The sequence below is a fragment of the Nesoenas mayeri genome (genome assembly GCF_963082525.1).
Source record: "Nesoenas mayeri genome assembly, chromosome: 7".
In the NCBI taxonomy this organism is placed as follows: Eukaryota; Metazoa; Chordata; class Aves; order Columbiformes; family Columbidae; genus Nesoenas; species Nesoenas mayeri.
Window position 1 is genome coordinate 19,397,379 of NC_137551.1, and position 16,799 is coordinate 19,414,177.

Here is a 16,799-nt window from a genome sequence, read left to right on the forward strand (position 1 = left end):
CACTCCGGCTCCCCTCACAAGAGTTGGGGAGAGATGCGCTCCCAAACTCCGGAGCTCAGCTGTTTAGCGGCTCCAGGCGGACCCTGCCGCAGTCCCCCTTCTCTCTACTCTTGGGTTTTTCGTCTCTCCTTTCATTTTCTTACCGCGATTTTCTATCACATTGTCAATTACAGTTACTGGCGAACCCCGCCCTCCCTTACCCTGCGGCATGTCTCCCGTGCAACGCGTTATCTCCCGTTATTTTCGGATGCGAGTCGAAGGGATTCGGAGAGAAAAAAGAGAAAGGGAAAGAAATGTAGGGAAAGAGAAAGAAAATACTTTGTGTCCCGCAGTTTGTTTACAGACAGACCCTCTCTTTCCTCAGCTTCCGATCTTTAAATGAAAAATCCTACAGTTAAAAAAAAAAAAAAGGAAAAAAAATCTGAGAGCCTCTTACGGTTCCATCTTTTTTTTTTATCCCCACACAAATTTAATCCAGGGAGAATTTAAAATGCTCCCTTTTCCTCTGTTACTCTCTTTCCAGGCAAAAACATGCTCTTTCCCAGGCAGGACTGCTAGAAACGCTTTTTTCCCCCCGAAATTTCAGTATTTCGAGAAATAACTTGGGAAAAAAAAAATAAGTATGCACCTGCTAAGCATGGGCAGGAGGAACAGGGTGACGGAAATAAAGGGAAACATCTCCTTTTGGGACTCAGCAACACAGGCGGTTGTGAACCGCTTGCACCTGGGGAGGTCCGCGTTAGAGCCAGGAGCAGTTCGCCCTTGCCCGAGCGTGTGGGTAGATGCGGACTCGCAGGCGCTGGCGCTGCTACCTGGTTGTCTCTGTCTCTGGAATATCCAGCTGATATAGCTGTGGAGTGCACACTGTATTAAAGCTTTCCTTTCACACAACCCTAACCTCCTGTATCTTCCTCGCCAAGAGATCTTAGTTCGTTTTGCAGTTTGCTGAAAAATGATCTGTTTGTATTTTCGCTTAGGTTTTTTTTTTTTTTTCTCTCCCCTGCTTCTGACACTGACTTATTGGCTCTGAACTTAGTGGAAACTCTCATTGCCCTGCGATCGATCCAAGTCCTTTCGCACAAATAGAGTTTTTTCCATCCCCCCCACCCCTCCAGTAACACCTCCACATATCCCCTCCCAGCCGCCTCGGCCAGGGCGCCGGCTGGCTTCCCTGTCCCTTCCCCAGTGAACCCGGGTTATTTGTTGCATTCTTTTGTTAGTCTTTCTTAAAATATATTTAGGATTTGGGGGGGGGGGGGGGGGGGGAGGTATTTATCCCTCCACTAAAACCCGAAGGTATATGTTGCTGTGTGTTTTCTTCATTTGTTCAGAAGCCCTTCTGCACATGTTGCCTCTAAAGTTACAAGACAGCAATTTCTTCGGCAACTCCATGATAAATAATTCAAAGCACCTTTTATAACTCGCATTACAAAGTATTAGAATGCAACAGATGCAAAAAAGATTAAAAATTAATAATTCAAATTATTGCAGCCCGGATATTTTTCACACGAGTTTGCTTTGCTCTGCTCCGTGTTTTTCTAAGGTTGCTTCTGTCAGAGCAGTAAGATATTTGTGTGTCGTTATCTGCGTATAAGTGCCGACGTCTTTATATATATATACCCAGCCAGTCATACTGCTTTTGTACGGATCGTGTCTGTGTGTCAGGAGCCCGTGCCCGTATGTATTTTAATTGCTAACTAATACCCAGGTCTGTAGCTCTATAAATACATTTTAGGGAACAAATCAAATGTTGATTTTTACTTTTTTTAATCGGAAGGCAAAATTATTGACGAATATCACTAGAGTTTTTTAAAAATCAGAGGCAGCGAAGCGCCTCGTTCGGCTGCCTATATGTTCCGGATCGTACCGGAGGCAGAATTACTGCAGTCGCGTCTGAAAGCAGGTCGCAGCGCTGAAAACTAAAAATAATGTCCAGTGCACGGACTATTTTCTGTTAAAGGTTTTCGAAAATCAAACCCTACGTTTTAAGCAATGTATCCGGGAAATTATTTGGAAACAGAAGGACAGTTACCCACACCCATATTTGGGGATCTGCTTATGGATTTGTATTTCTGTGCCTTCTCGGGGCAAAATCGCGATTTTTTTTATCTTCAAGCATTTCAAATTTTTATCTTTTCGGTTTGTTTTTATGCAGCAGGCAGGGCGTGTCCTTAAAAGTTTCGGTGTCAAAAGTTACAAATTGCTCTTAATTATTCATTTCCTGACTCAAGATGCTCTCAATCTCGGCTTTCTATTTGTATTTTTTTCTTTAATTTAAATCTCAGAATTATTTTCCCTCCATGCGATAAAATTAAAATCCATCAAATTCCTGATTAAAATCCGTCATAAAGGGGTCTTTTCGCTTTCTTTCATCCCCCTCTTATAGAAGGGTCCTTTAAAATGAAAATATATCACGAACGCACTCTCCTCTGTGCCAGGAATACATTTAAAATGCACATCGGGGATCTGGTAAATAAACCAGGAGGGATCGCGACTTCTCGGGAGCCTCCGAAGCTGCCAGATCTTTCAGCCATACAATTGTCCTATTTTTCCTGCAATCCAGCCTTTCACCAAACCAAACCGAAGCACGGAACAGCCACCGACCAACCCGCCATTAATTTTAAATTGTCCTCTCCCCTCTCTGCCGCTGAAATCCGAAATCAAAACAAACAGCATCAGATCGCGGGGGAAACCGTGGGTTCAGAGCCACGCAGTGTTGCGGGAAACCCTGGCCTGGCGGGGCAGCGACAGGGTCCAGCACGGTGCTGACGCGAGTGGCAATAAACTCGTGTTGTCTGAGGGGCGATGGGGAAAGTGCCTTTGCGGAGGAGAGATCTGTTTCGGGAGGGTGTTTTCTTTTGCACTCACACGGCAGGCAGCACAGGCACAGCCGCACACAGCCCCCTGCCCCCCGGGCTGGGGGTCCTGGCCCCCGCCCCACCACCGGCACGGAGCTCTGTTCCCCCCAGGTCCGGGGCTGCCCGGGACCGGCGGTGCCCGTCCTGCCTGGTGAACGCCTCTCTAAGCCCGGTTTCGGCCAGGGGAGGAGAAGCTGGCGCTGAAAGGATGAACCTGGAGAAGGATCAGGTGAGGAAGAATGATTTGGAAAAGAGGAATGGAGCGAAGAGAAAGAGGGAGAGCAGCAGAAGGAGCCGGGCTCCAGTACTCACGGTGCATTGCTGAGAAGGGGTCTGCCTTGCAGTGCATATCCATGGGGAGGCAAAGGAAGGGGAAGAAATCGGCTGAAGCCGCCGTGTCGCCTCTAAAACTCAACTTCAAGACTTAGGGGAGAAAAAAAAAAAAAAAAAAAAGGAGGAAAAAAAAAACAAAAACAAAAACCAAAACAAAAACACAAGGAGAGGAGAGGAAGGGAGCGGCGGGGTGCGCTGGGCCCCCTGCCCGGCGGAGCGGGGAACGAAGTACTTTCCGGGGGGCGGGAGAGCTGCACCGGCTCTGGGGGCCGGAGCGGGGAGGCCGGCGAAGTCAGCAGAGTCCGTGGGAGCGAGGGGCTGGCGGCGCCGGGGGGCAGGTGGGTGTCATGGCTGGGAGGGCTCAGAGCATCCCCAGCATCGGGGAGGGGGTGCCCGAGCAAGGTGCGGCCGGCGGCCAGGCGGCAGAAGGCGCAGGAGGACGCGGCTTTCCCTCCTCCTCCCGCGGTCCGGGGCTAGTTCATTTAAGTTCAAAGCGGAGTAGCAATCCCCGGGAAAGCTGCGAGCGGCGGACGGGCGCGCCCCCTCCTCTCGGCCGAGCGGAGGATCCGGCGCCCGGCGGACTTTCGCCCGAGGTGGGAAGTGCTTGCGAGGAGCCGGGGCCGGAGACTGGAGCCTCCGCTCCCGGTGTGTGTCTCTCTAAAAGCCGCAGCGCCCTCAGCCCCCCGCCCGCCTCCCCGGAGATGGATGACTTGTCAGACAAAGGCAATAGATTCCGACACTCTCTGATTCGCCAGCGCGCCGAGCCGAGCGCGGCCAGGAGAGGAGAGGAGAGGAGAGGGGAGAGGAGAGAGGAGGGCCGGGCCGGCGGCGCTCGGCGCGGGGGGGCCGCCGCCTTCGGGACCCGGCGGCGGGGGAGCCCCAGCCGCGCGCTCCGGAGCGCCCTGGGCCACGCGTGTGCGGGGCGGCGGCGCCCCTGCCCGGCCCGTGGGAAGGGACGAGGGCCCGCTTTGTTGTCACTTGCGGCTCTGGAAATTTAACTCCCTTATTTAACACACGCACGCACGGCTTGGTAGTTTCGTGTCCCTACGCACGCCCCGCTCTTTTTTTACCGGAGACTTTACTCGGAGTGAAACGGGAGGGATGGATTCGATACACATCTGGTAGAGTGGGAGACGGACGGGGAGGAAAAGGGAGACAGGAGGTGAGAAGAGGAGTGGAAAAGGAGAGAGAGAGAGGGAGGAGAGAGATCAAGAGAGAAAGACATGAAGAAGAAAAAGAAAGATAAATAAATAGAAGCTAGAGAGATAGAAAGCCAAGAAAGACAGAAAGAAAGACAGAAAGACCTTCTTGCACCTCTTTGAACCGATAGGTTGGGCCCATTTCAGTCATGGCAAAGTTTCCCTTCGCGCGCTTTTGGTGAATTAGCAGCAAATCGAACCTCTCAGTTTCCACATCTCTGTTGCCCTTTTTTTGTTTGTTTGGTTGGGGAGTTTTTTGTTTCTTTCTTTTAGATGCTAGAGTGGGAGTTAAAAGTCATTTGACAAGTAAGTCTGCGACTAAAATAGACGTGGCTTTCACGTAGCACAGCAACAGAGAGCGAGGGAGAAACGCCTTCTTAGGTTAATAACCAGGGGTAAAACGGCAAAATACAAATTACTGTGAGCTCAATTTTGATTTTCAGACTGTGAGTTTATGATCGCCTGAAATGAATGTGCTTTCTTCTGCTGCTCTTTTCCTCCTTCACCTTCTACTATCCCTTTGCTTGTCTGTCACGAAACAGCCCCTTTGTTTTCTAAGTGCTTTAAGTAAAGAATCTCTGAGAGATCTCTATGAAATACTTTCCACTGTCTCATAAATCATTTTGGCACTTCAGCTGATGTTTTATCTTTCTCTCCCCCCACAGCCCTTTCTCTTTCCCTTGTGTGCAAAAAAGGATTATTTGAAAAGAAAAAAAAAATTACACCACCGACGGTTACATGTAGCGTAAAACAGCGCTCAGCGCTCGGGTTTGCGCTGCGGACAGGCACGGCGGGCACGGCTGAGACGCCGGTGTCAACCCCCGACAGCCCCCCGCGAAGGGGGCATTTGCCGCAGGAGTGGGGGTCTCCGCCGCCGGGTCAGGAGCGGCGTTCGCTGCCGCCCGGCCGGCGGAGGCGTCTCTCCGTCCCGTCCGGTGAACTCTCGCCTGAACGCCAAGTTTGCGAGCGGCCGCTGCGCTACGCAGGCAGCCCCGCCGCCAGACCGGAGGTGCCCCCCTCTCGGCCGCGGCCCTGCCCCGGCGGCCGAAACTCACCCGACCCGCGGCGCCCCCAGCCCACACGCCGGCTCCCTTTATCAGCCGCTCTCCCCTGGCAGCCGGGGCCGCGGCGGGGACGCCCCCCGCGCAGGGGCGGAGGGGGCGGCCGGCGGGCGCAGGTGCGGGGCGGTGGTGGCGCTCCCCGCCGTGGCCCCTAGATGGCGCCCTCCGGTCGCTTGGCGGCGCGGCGGGCGCGGGGAGCGGCGGCGGGCGCGGCCGGTGGCGGGGCGGCCGCCAGCCCCGGCCCCGCGCACGCACCTGCCGGCGGGACGGCAGAGCAGCGCGGGCCCGGTGGTCGTTGAGGCCCTCGAACAACAGCAAGTCCGGTTCGCGGCGGGGCGGGCAGCGCGCTGATCGCCGCTGCCGTTAAGCCAGCTGCCTCCCGCGCTGCCTGTGGCTGGAAACGGCCCTTTACAGCTCTCCTCCTGCTTTCTTGTCTCCCTCCTTTCATCCCTTCCACTCCAAGCAGCCCCGATCGCCCCGCGTCCCTCGGGCAGGGCTCAGGCATAGAAGAAAGCAGAGGCTGGGAGGTGACGGTGGGACCCCCAGCAGTACTGGTTGGGGAGGAAGGGTTCGTCCTCTGGCGTTGTATCTGCCTCACCCCATCCCCAGGGCCTCTGCTTTCAGGGAACTTCCTCATTGCCTCTCTCACTGTGCAGTCATCAGCACTTGCGGAGTTCAGATTTGTCTTTCTCAGAGATGCTCTGTGCCTTTCTAACTGTTGATTGTACCATGAGGAGATAACAGCTTGGTGGTGGGCCGTGGCGGGGGTAGCCGGCGGATCCAAAAGCTCCTCCCGATAATGTATTTTACTGTAGTTTCCTCACTCCCTGATGTTACCCCATCTTACTGAAGAGAAAAGCAGAAATAAAAGACTCGAGAAATACACAACGTGAGTGCTCTGCGAAACGAAGGTTGTGTCCCACGGCGCAGAGATAGCCCGTGTAAATGGGCGAGCCCCGAGCCTGGTAAAAGAAGACGGAAAGAAGGAAAGGAAAGGAAAGGAAAGGAAAGGAAAGGAAAGGAAAGGAAAGGAAAGGAAAGGAAAGGAAAGGAAAGGAAAGGAAAGGAAAGGAAAGGAAAGGAAAGGAAAGGAAAGGAAAGGAAAGGAAAGGAAAGGAAAGGAAAGGAAAGGAGGAAAAAGGAAAAAGGACACTGTTCACTGTCCCCTTCCCCCACCACACATACCACAATATCACCTGGTGCCCCTTCCTACACGAGACTTCCTGGAAGAATTGCTTTGTCAACATTTACACACACCGAACAATTTATGTCTACCCAGATTAAAAATACCGGCCTGTCCCGGGGCCCTGTGTGCCCTGTGGGACCAGGTGAGGCCGAGACCACGGGCCTCTTCCCGCTCCCACGGCTCCGCACCCATCTCCCCAACCCATTCCCACTTCACCAGCCCTTGGTACTTTTTATCCCGTGCTACTTGAAATGAACCTTTCCGCCTCTATTTTCCCCTTTTCTTTCTTCCCCCCTTCTTTTATTTCTTTTACTCTTTCTCAAAGAGGATCTGAGGATCTCCCCTTTCTTCGCTAGCCCAGCCCCCCCGCAAGCTAGAAACATTTACACTTCAAAAGAGGCGACCGCCTCTCTGCGGAAATTTCAAGAAAAATAAACTTTTGGGGGTAGTTGCGGCGATAGCTGTCTTTCGATGTGCTTCATTATCCGGCTTTCTCCAGCTGATCAAGCCGAAATCTTCTCCATTTATCCTGTTTCCCACCCCCGGCCCCAATACACATAACCGCGAGGGCCCTGTCAGCTCCCCTCCGAAGTCTTTCTAGTCTCCCGTGCTGCTTTGGCTTCGCCGACGCTTTGCCGAGGTCCCCTGGTCCCTGGGATCGGGTTAAACAAACGTTCCTCTCGGCCATGGCCTCCTCTCCTCCGCGGCCCGCGGGGACGGGAGCTCTGCCCGGGAACAAAAGGGGTCGGCGGCGAGGGGAGCCCCTTGCAGAAGTCAGGCCTGGAGCAAAATTGTTGTGTCTGCGATCACCGCTGCCTTCAGAGCTACGACTTGTGCCCACGTTGGCTCCCAGTTTTCTATGGGTTGTCTGTCGCTGATTACACTGGAAACCAGTTAAACGCGACCTGTGGCTAGCGGGACGGTGAGCTGCGGTGGCAGAAGTTTTGTATTTATACCATCTTGAGATGCTGCTGACTCCTCGGCTTAACACACCGCCTGTCTTCCCCTTGCTGAGCGTGCGAGCGCTTTTAGCCTAGATTTTGGTACTTTGGAAGCGGTTTAGCTCTCTCCTTAACAGTTCCCAGCGCCATATTTACGAATTTACAGGACAAATCGGCGCTGACCAACCATATGTATTTTTGTGACCTGCGACAACTAATTTCTGAGTGGGAATGTTGAGGGTGAAATCCCAAGCTGTGAAATTATAAAGAAAAAAAGAAAAAAAAGGAAAAAAAGCCCAGGCAGGAATGTGAGCGTTTAAGGAAAGATGTCGGCGTGTGTGTGAGTGGTCTTCAAGGAAGGGGGCGCTTTCATAAAACCTTCCTGGGCGAATTTTGGGGTGCTTTGTCTGAGGACAGAGTGATTTCTGGCCTGAGTAGACATCCCACGGCTTCTGCCCAGCCATCATCCAGAGAAAAGGGGAGTCCAGACCAGGGATCACTCATTCGATGTAGGGGTGCTGGGATGTTATCTTCTCCGTTGGGGAGAGGGCGATGGAGCAGGGCCAGAGTGCCGGGCAGCAGCATAGAGATGTGAATCAAAGCTGCCTGGGAGGTTTTTCCCGGGCCGGGCAATGCTGGGCAGTGCAAAGGGAGGCAGATAGGGCCCTGCTGACCCTCCAGCCACTCTGCTCAGGAGACCCGAGATTGCTCTTGGTGGCCCAGTTTAACAAATAAACAGAAAGTTAGGTTTTAAACGAACAATTAATAGAAATAGAGCGCGAAAATAATAACAGACCTCCATCCTTCCCCTCCCCCTGTGTCTTCGAGCCCCTCTGCCCCTCTCCCTCTCTTTCCCTCTAAGCACCTCTGGTCACGTTGGAGGATGAGTTTTTGGAGAGCTTCTGGTACAATATGGAGCACCACGGGCTGCAATTTCACACTCCACAGCACATTCCCCCTAAAGCTACTTTCTTTTTTTTTCCCGTCTAAGACCCCCTCATGTCTCCCCCTCTTTCTTTCTCTCGCTCTTTTGTGAGCCATGGGTGGGTTGCATGTCTGGGGGAGGCCGGGGCCGCGGGGAGGCCGGCGGACGGGCCCTGCCAGCGGGGCGGGTGCGTGTGTGCGCCGGGGGGGCCGCGCTCCCCCCTCGCCCTGCCTGCTGCTGGCTTTTCCCTTCTCTGCATTTGTTTGCCCTGAATGGTAATAGCCCACGTGTGCTGCTCTTTATTCAGCCACCGACACTTTAACCTCTCCTCTTTACAAGAGAGCGTTTGCCACAAAAACGAGACAAGCCGGAGACCTTTTACAGCCTCATTGAGGAAAAAAAAAATGAAAGAAAGAACGAGGGAGGGAAAAAGCCAACAATGTGAAGAGACACTTCTGCAACAAAGCCGCCTCTTAGCGCACCGGGCCGGCCTAAGCTGGGGCGAGTCTCCAAGCCTCCCGGGCCACAGACATATGGGGACGGGGACAGCCTCGGCGCAGATCGCCCGAGCCTGCCCCCTCCCTCCCCAGACAGGTACGCAGGGAGTGGGCACACGGCTCTCGGCGCCGGGCTTGAGCCTCTGTCCCCTGCCCCCGGCCTCGTACCCGGTCCAGGAGCTGGGGGAGCCCTCGCGGAAAGCGCGGTCCCTGGACCTGGCTCCCAGCGAGGCGTTCTCGGTGGGCCGGCATAGTCCCCTTTTCCCAAAACCTCTGCCACGCTTCTCCCTTTTTGTCTGTTCCCCGGTACGCGAACCCCTCGGCCTCGCCTGCTCAGTTCTTTGCCCCCGAGCGGCGGAGCGGGGGGTGGGGTGTGTGGGCAGCGGGGCCGTGCTGCTCCTCTGACCCAAAGGAGCTGGCCCATACCCTCCTGTCCCTCTCATGACGGGAGGCCGCGGTACTGGCGAAGCCCAGCTGCCTCTTCCCTTTGCCCTGGGCTGCTACTGGGGTAGAAGCGTGGGAGCCCCCCTCTGCTGCCTCCTCCCCCCGCGCTGGAGATGTCTTTTTTTTGTCCTGCTCTAATTTCTCCATAAAACTCCCGATGAGTGAATTAGACGCTTATTAAAGTCTCCTTTTAATCAGCAGTAATGGGAGACCCTCCCTCCCTCCCTCTCTCTGCCCGTCCAAGGTTAGTTTGCCTCCGGGCCATTTGCAAATGTTAGGATTTACAGTTATCACACGCAAAAACATTTATATAACCCCTAACTATAATACACCCATAAAAACGGGGAGGGAGCGAAAACTGCTGTTGATCAGCGAAAAACCCTATGGCTTGCCCATTAAAGTCCCTGGAAAGGGTAATTCCAGCAGTCAGAGGGGCCAAAGTGTGGTAATGACTGCCTGGGATTCACAGCTCCAAAAATGATCGCACAAAGACACCTGACGGGGAGAGGGATGGCCACTGCGATCCCCTCCGCTCCCTCCGCAGGGCCGGCGGGGGAAGTTTGGAGCAGACTTCTCGCACATTCGTTAGAAAGTGATAGATATCCCTCGATATCGATATATATTCTTTCTTTCTTTTTTTTCTTTCTCTCTTTCTCTTTCTCTCTTTCTCTCTCTTTCTCTTTCTCTCTTTCTTTCTCTCTTTCTCTCTCTCTCTCTTTCTCTCTTTCTTTCTCTCTTTCTCTCTTTTTCTCTCTTTCTCGCTTTCTCTCTTTCTCTTTCTCTCTTTCTCTCTCTCTTCCTCTCTCTCTTTCTCTCTCTTTCTCTCTCTCTTTCCCTCTCTCTTTCCCTCTCTCTTTCTCTCTTTCTCTCTTTCTCTCTCTCTTCCTCTCTCTCTTTCTCTCTCTTTCTCTCTCTTTCCCTCTCTCTTTCTCTCTCTCTTTCTCTCTTTCTCTCTCTCTTTCTCTCTTTCTCTCTCTCTTTCTCTCTTTCTCTCTTTCTCTCTTTTTCTCTCTTTCTTCTTTCTCTCTCTTTCTCTCTTTCTCTCTTTCTCTCTCTTTCTTCTTTCTCTCTCTTTCTCTCTTTCTCTCTTTCTCTCTCTCTTCCTCTCTCTCTTTCTCTCTCTCTTTCCCTCTCTCTTTCTCTCTCTCTTTATTCTCTTTCTCTCTCTTTCTCTCTCTTTCTCTCTCTTTCTCTCTCTTTCTCTCTTTCCCTCTCTCTTTCTCTCTTTCTCTCTCTTTCTCTCTTTCTCTCTTTCTCTCTTTCTCTCTTTCTCTCTCTCTTCCTCTCTCTCTTCCTCTCTCTTTCTCTCTCTCTTTCCCTCTCTCTTTCTCTCTCTCTTTATTCTCTTTCTCTCTCTTTCTCTCTCTTTCTCTCTTTCCCTCTCTCTTTCTCTCTTTCTCTCTCTTTCTCTCTTTCTCTCTTTCTCTCTTTCTCTCTTTCTCTCTATCTTTCTCTCTATCTTTCTCTCTATCTTTCTCTCTATCTTTCTCTCTATCTTTCTCTCTCTCTTTCCTTCTTTTCTTCTTTTCTTTCTCTTCTTTCTTTTATCTTTTCTCCCTTTTCTTTCTTTTCTTTCCCTTCCTCTCCCCTTCACGTTTGCCTTTCCTTCTCAGCCAAGCTGAGCCCGGACAACTTCTATACACACACGAATCCTCCTCCCCAGAGAAAGTTGCCCCGGTCGCGTTTCTGGCAGCGGTTCCCAAGCCCCGTTGAGCCCTGCCTCTACCCCCACTTCCCTCCGCCACGGAGGGCTCTGTGCTCCGAGGGGATGCGCCGGGAGCTGGGTTGAGGAAGGCAGGCTCATTTCCACGGCTAAACAAAGGCTGGAAACGCACAAAGGACCTGGCTCGGCCCTCTGCCCAGTGCGAGAGCCGCAGGTGAGGGCTGGGGCTTGCCCGGCCGGGTGTGGGGGGACTGCTTGCCAAGCAGTGCTTGAATTGGCGAGGGGGAAGGCGGGAGCTTACAGGGCTTCAGGAGAACCTGGTCGTAAGTTGGTGGGGAAACTTTCTCCCCCCTTCCCTGTTTCTGGGAAAGCCGGACGATTTCGGTTCTGTCCTTGCCTGTCCCCTTCACACAGAGGGGCTCGCTCCTTCCCTTCCCCTGACTGGGAGCCACGAAAGCCCAAGTTCGGCGCCTAATTAAAAAGACTGGCAGGAAGAGTCATTTCTCTTTAACATCAGTTGTTAATGGCCTCGGAGTTTAGTGCATCTGAGGAGGAAGACACAGAACGAGAGGCAGGAGAATGGAGTATGCGGGTAAACGGAGGGGCTGAAAGAAGGGGAGTCTCTAAGCGTGGTGGAGGAAGAGAAGGAGAGAATAAAAGAAAGAGAGAAACGGAGAATTTCAACTTAAAAAGAGAAGCTAGAAGGGGGCGGGGAAGGACTGAACTGTGAGCAGACACCAAATCTCCCCTCCAGCTCCCCTGGCTGCCTCGGCTGGGCAGACTGGGGAGAGGGACAGAGTCAAGGAGCAACTGTGCGGGCGAGGGAGAGCGGCGCGCAGCCCAGGAGAGAGGACGAGCGGATCCGGGATGGCGGGATGGAGCTCTTCCGAACCGCGGAGCGCTTTTGCTAGCTGCCTGCCTTGCCTTCGCCTCTCTTGCACCCCGATCCCTTCCCTCCTTCCTCTCCTCTCCTCTCTGAGGTTTGCAAACCCAGCGTCACTAATCAATACGAACCCCGGCTCTGTGAGTGCGTGTGTGCGTGTCTGTGCGTGTGCGTGTGTGAGCGCGTTTGTTGATCCTGACCTGCTGGACTTCAAAAATCTGCCGCTTCCGACTCCCTCCCAGCCTGTAAGTTCAGAATTACAACCTTCTACATCTATGCAAACTTTTATTTATCGGAGAATTCCTTTCTCTAGGAGAAAGAGAAATTGTCACCATGTGATCGGCTAATTTCTGACACACGGGGCTTTAGCCCTCCCCCAGAGTGGGAAAAAAAATGTCTCCCGTGGATCTCTTTGAACAGTGCACAATCCATAACTTTGGCAATGTATATACAGCGTTATTTCTGCAAGGCAGTTTTCCAGGGTTAGGGGAGGTGGTTGCATTCTGCTAAATGGATCCTTTGTGGTGAGTGCAGATTTATGCCCAGTTTTGATTTATAATTAAATTAGCTTCTAATTTGCAATATGTGTGTCTGTGTTTAAAATGTATCTAATCTGTGAAATTGAGGACGGGGCACTTTAAATGAAAATCTACCTTTCGCCTCAAGGGTTTCTTTATGAAGGGATAGCCGAGAGGGCAGCGTTCAGCAGGAAAGCGGGGCTGTAATTTCCATTAGGAGATGTCAATCAATCCTTCTTTTCAATACATCAATTAATAAATCCGATTGGTGCTGCGGGCTGCTCCCCCCGGGCACTCTTTCTGGCCAACTGGGGAAGTGTGAGGAGAAGGCAAACTTTGGCAGGGAAGTCCTCGCAGGCAGTGTCCGGCCCGGTCCCCCGCCCACCCCCCGCTCCGGCCCTGCGCTGGGCTGCGGGATCGGCTCCAGCCCGGCTCCGGCCCGACGCGGCCCTGAGGAAGGCGGGCGAAGCCGGCGGGACTCTCCCCATCGGCTCTCGGGTTCTGGCAGAGCTACATAAGCACAAGCTGGTGAGGCACGGTCGTTTTTTTCGCCCGCACACGCTCGCCAGAGACACGGCGCGGCGGTGGGGGTGTGCACACGCGGTTAGAGCCGGGCCTGGGACCCGCCGTCTGAGCTGATTTATATTTAGGCTTCACTTATTTAGACGACACCCCCCTCGCCGCACTCCGTCCCACCCCACGCAGCTCTAACCCGGGCAATAAACATCATCATTTTGTTCGGTTGTTTTCCAACGGAACAGCAGCACCCAGCTTTCATTTTTCACAATTAAAAGGGGGCCCGAGTAGTGGGGAACTCCTCCAACCCGACAGCTCGCCCGAGCTCTCTATGCCGTTAACGTGCGCTCTGCACCAACAAATCAGCGGGGAAATGTGGGGAAAAGGGTATTTCTTTATTACTATATTTTTTTTCTAACGGGCAAATATAGGAATTCCGTGGTCTCTCTCTAATTTAGCAATGACACCAATTCCTTTTTCTTTTTAAGCGGTGCTGGTGGTTCAGAAGAGCCCCATGGCGGTGGGTACGCGCGTGGCTGTGGGCAGCCTGCGGGACGCCCGACGCGGGGACCCGGTGCCGCCCGGGGAAGGCCAGCCCGGCAGGGACGGGCAGGTCTGTGGAGGGGCTGGCATGGGGACAGGGCGGCACCGAGGTCCTCCCGTTGGGTCTCTGCCCTTAGAGCTTCGCAGGGTCAGGAAAACCCGACAAACAAAACTAATTCAGTGTGTCGCCTTTCCGTGCCAGCGCACACACGATATTTTGTAGAAATCCAGCTAAAGAAACGGATGAGTTTTCTGAAACTCCGACCGGTGGAAAAGAAACACTTAAGGGAGGGAGACCATCCTCAGACTACTCTGTAGCCACCACCATCATCATCATCATCAAGCCCGTCCGTTTGATATAAAACCAGCACGATAGGGAACACGCTGTCACTGAACGCTGTCTCCCCAGCTTCCCTTTTTTTACACCCCCAACCATACGGCTTTTTACCCTCAGATTTGCGGGCTGCGGTTGTCGGTTTGAATTGCTCTACACAAACGTCTTTTGCGTGTCTCCAGCGAGCGGAGTAACGCTGGGTAAAGACAGGGCTGCGAGTGGGAGCACGGGTAGTCTGGGTTTGCAGGGCTGAACTTCGGGAGAGAAAGAAGTAAAAAGAAGAGAGAGATTGAGAGAGAGTCTCCCAGGCAGCTTGATCCCATTAGCTCCGTCCTTGGGTTGCATATTTATACGGTCTAGGAGGTGAACAGATGGACTATCAATTTAATTCCATCTTCAACACCATCAGAGATTGATTTTCTACTCGCTTTTAATTTTGCCATAATTAATTAGATCATTACAACTGTTTTCTATTGATCTCCCTATTTAAACCTCAAATGCAAAGGGACTTCGGCAGATCCTTTAAAAACACAGAAGGGAAAAGGAACAGAGGAGGTTGCAAACTTTCTGAAGGTTTTTTTTTCAGTTTCGACTTAGAGGATTTTCGGTGCAGAACAGCGAAAAAAAGCCGCTGTGGCCTTTTTCTTTTAGGAGGCCTTTTTCGTAGACTTTAAATTTTTCCTTTACGTTTTAGTGAATATTTGTCGGTTTTATATATAATATACAACATATGTAATAGATTTAATTGGTTCGATTATGAAAATATAAGCTCGCGCATGTATATATGTATATACGCATATATACACGCATACGACATACTTAATATTAAGATTTACTGAGGTGGTGCACATACATTTGTATTTGAGGAATCTATCGACAGAAAAGAAATGTGTTTTTTCGAAGGGCGGGTGTTTTTATTTGCCTCCCGTACGTGTCTCCCTGTTTGTGCACCTGAATCACTCTCTAAACAGGAGATATTTCACACTGCGACTTCACCAGAGACGACAAAAGAAAGCCGGAGCTGCAAGCCCCGCTTCCCAGCGCCCGCCAGAGCTTTTCTCCCCTTCAGCAATCGGCTGGCTGCCGGGGCAGCAGCATGGCTTTGTGCTGACAGTCGGCGACGTTTGCATTTTAAACCTCCATTCAGGTTGCTGTCTTTTTTTTTTTTTTCTTTCCCCAAAATCCCTAAGTTAAAAGCTCCGTTTATATATGTAATTTGAGGGAACCAAACAGCGTAATTGTGCTTTTACCGCGAGCGTCAGCGCCGAGGAAAACCTCTCCTCTCCGGCGGGGTTTGTTTGAAGCTTTGTTTGCAAATCATAAAATTGACGACGGGGAAATGGGGGGGCGGGGGGCGCGATCTGGAGATCCGTCTGTCGGCGGGACAGGTTTCGGGGGGCGCAGAGCCAGAGTGGCGACCCCGCCGCAGCCCCGCGCGGGGGCGATGCTGCCCCAGTCCCGGCCCCCGCCCGTCTTAGCCCCGCTCCCGGGGCGCAGCTGCTCCGCGCCCCGGTCCTACAGAGAGCTACGAAGCACGGGACTGCTAGGGAGCCCCCAGGGGCGGTCAGCACTTGTCCAGAAGCAAAAGAGTCGCCACAGCGAGCAAAGTTTCACGGGGTGGGGAGACGGTGAGATAAGAGTTTATGCTGTGCCCTGAACTTTCTACGGACAGGGGAGAACTCTGGGACTGGGACAAGTTGCCCAAATCGGCGTGTAAAATAGGCCAGGGACTGAGAGCGGGTGGCGGGGGCTTGCACGGCAGGCCCGGGCGCCGGGGGTCGGCGAGGCAGAGCAGCCGAGGCCGCTGGCGGCCGGGCCGGGCGGAGACGGGGCTCTATCCAGCTCTCGCTCGCGTCTGGCGGTTCTGCTGCGGGTCCTTGCGAAGCTCTCACGGTAAACACGGTGGGAATCCGGCCCTTCGAGAGGGGCTGAAAGGGGCACCCAGTAGGAAAGGGGGGCATTTAGCAGGTGAGATGGCAAGTGTTAGACGAGAATCTGGCGATGCAAGGAGGGTGTGTGCGGAGGACAGCAGAGGCAGGCTGCCTCCTGGCAAAGGAGGGAGTTGGGGGTGACGGTCTCATCCCTCCCTGCTGAATATTCAGCGCCCCCCCGCCCTTACCTGCTCTTCCTGAGCTCTGAGCCATGGCTCCTCTGCCTAATGGCCCGTCTCCCCGGGACGGCTGCAAACCAGTAGATCCGCCGCGGCCTTTTCTTCGCTTCTCTCCTCCCCGCTTGGGTGTCTTGCTTTCCCCCGCTGACTTTCGAGATCTAGGCGCAACCACCCAAAACTAAACGGTTTAGATAACAACACACACACACCAGAGCACCACCACCACCAAAAAAAAAAAAAAAAAAAGCCAGAGAAAGAAACGCCGCTCTATTGAGCCGGGACAAGCTAAAAGGAGGGGAAAATAAATAACAATCAAAGCAAATGCAGCGCTGCTTATAAAAGTGGATAGGGACTCACCTGCTCCAGTGTAGCAGGGCTGTGCAGCCGGGGAGGAAGGGGCCTGGGGGGGGTGTTGCGAGGGGGGGGCAGCGCCTGTACTTTGAATCTGCTTCCCCTTGCCCCCCTCCCGTAAAGTGGCTACCTGTAGGGAAGTCTTGTTGCAACAGCAGATTAATTTGTTGTCTTATTACCATAAAAATGTGCTCGAAGAGGGGCTGGCAGGGAATGGGGGACGCGGGACAGAGGAGGAACTTCCTCCAAGTTGAAAAGGGAGGCGGTGGGCTCTGGCTGGGGGGGGAGCGCGCCGGGGCCGGCGGGGGAACCCGTGTGGTGGCGCAGCCCACCCGAGAGCTGGCAGCGCTCAGTTCAGGGGCCTGGGCACCTCCCAGGTGGGGTGGCGGGGACAGAGACTCTCCCGTTTGCTTGGGAGGGGCGGAAGGCAGTCCTGT

At 53.2% G+C, this 16,799-nt stretch overlaps 1 protein-coding gene across 2 annotated transcripts in view; it reads right to left on the reverse strand.

Annotated features, from left to right (window-relative positions):
• PAX2 (paired box 2) overlaps positions 1-3,870 on the reverse strand; it is a gene marked incomplete at its 3' end in the record, with an annotated part of 84,487 nt that extends 80,617 nt beyond the window's left edge. For both annotated transcript variants that reach the window (XM_080347753.1, XM_080347754.1), the window contains exon 1: positions 3,171-3,870. In XM_080347753.1, coding sequence (XP_080203879.1) covers positions 3,171-3,213 — 43 coding nt within the window. In that variant the 5' untranslated portion in view covers positions 3,214-3,870. The remainder of the gene's footprint in view (positions 1-3,170) is intronic.
• Positions 3,871-16,799: the final 12,929 nt, after the last annotated feature.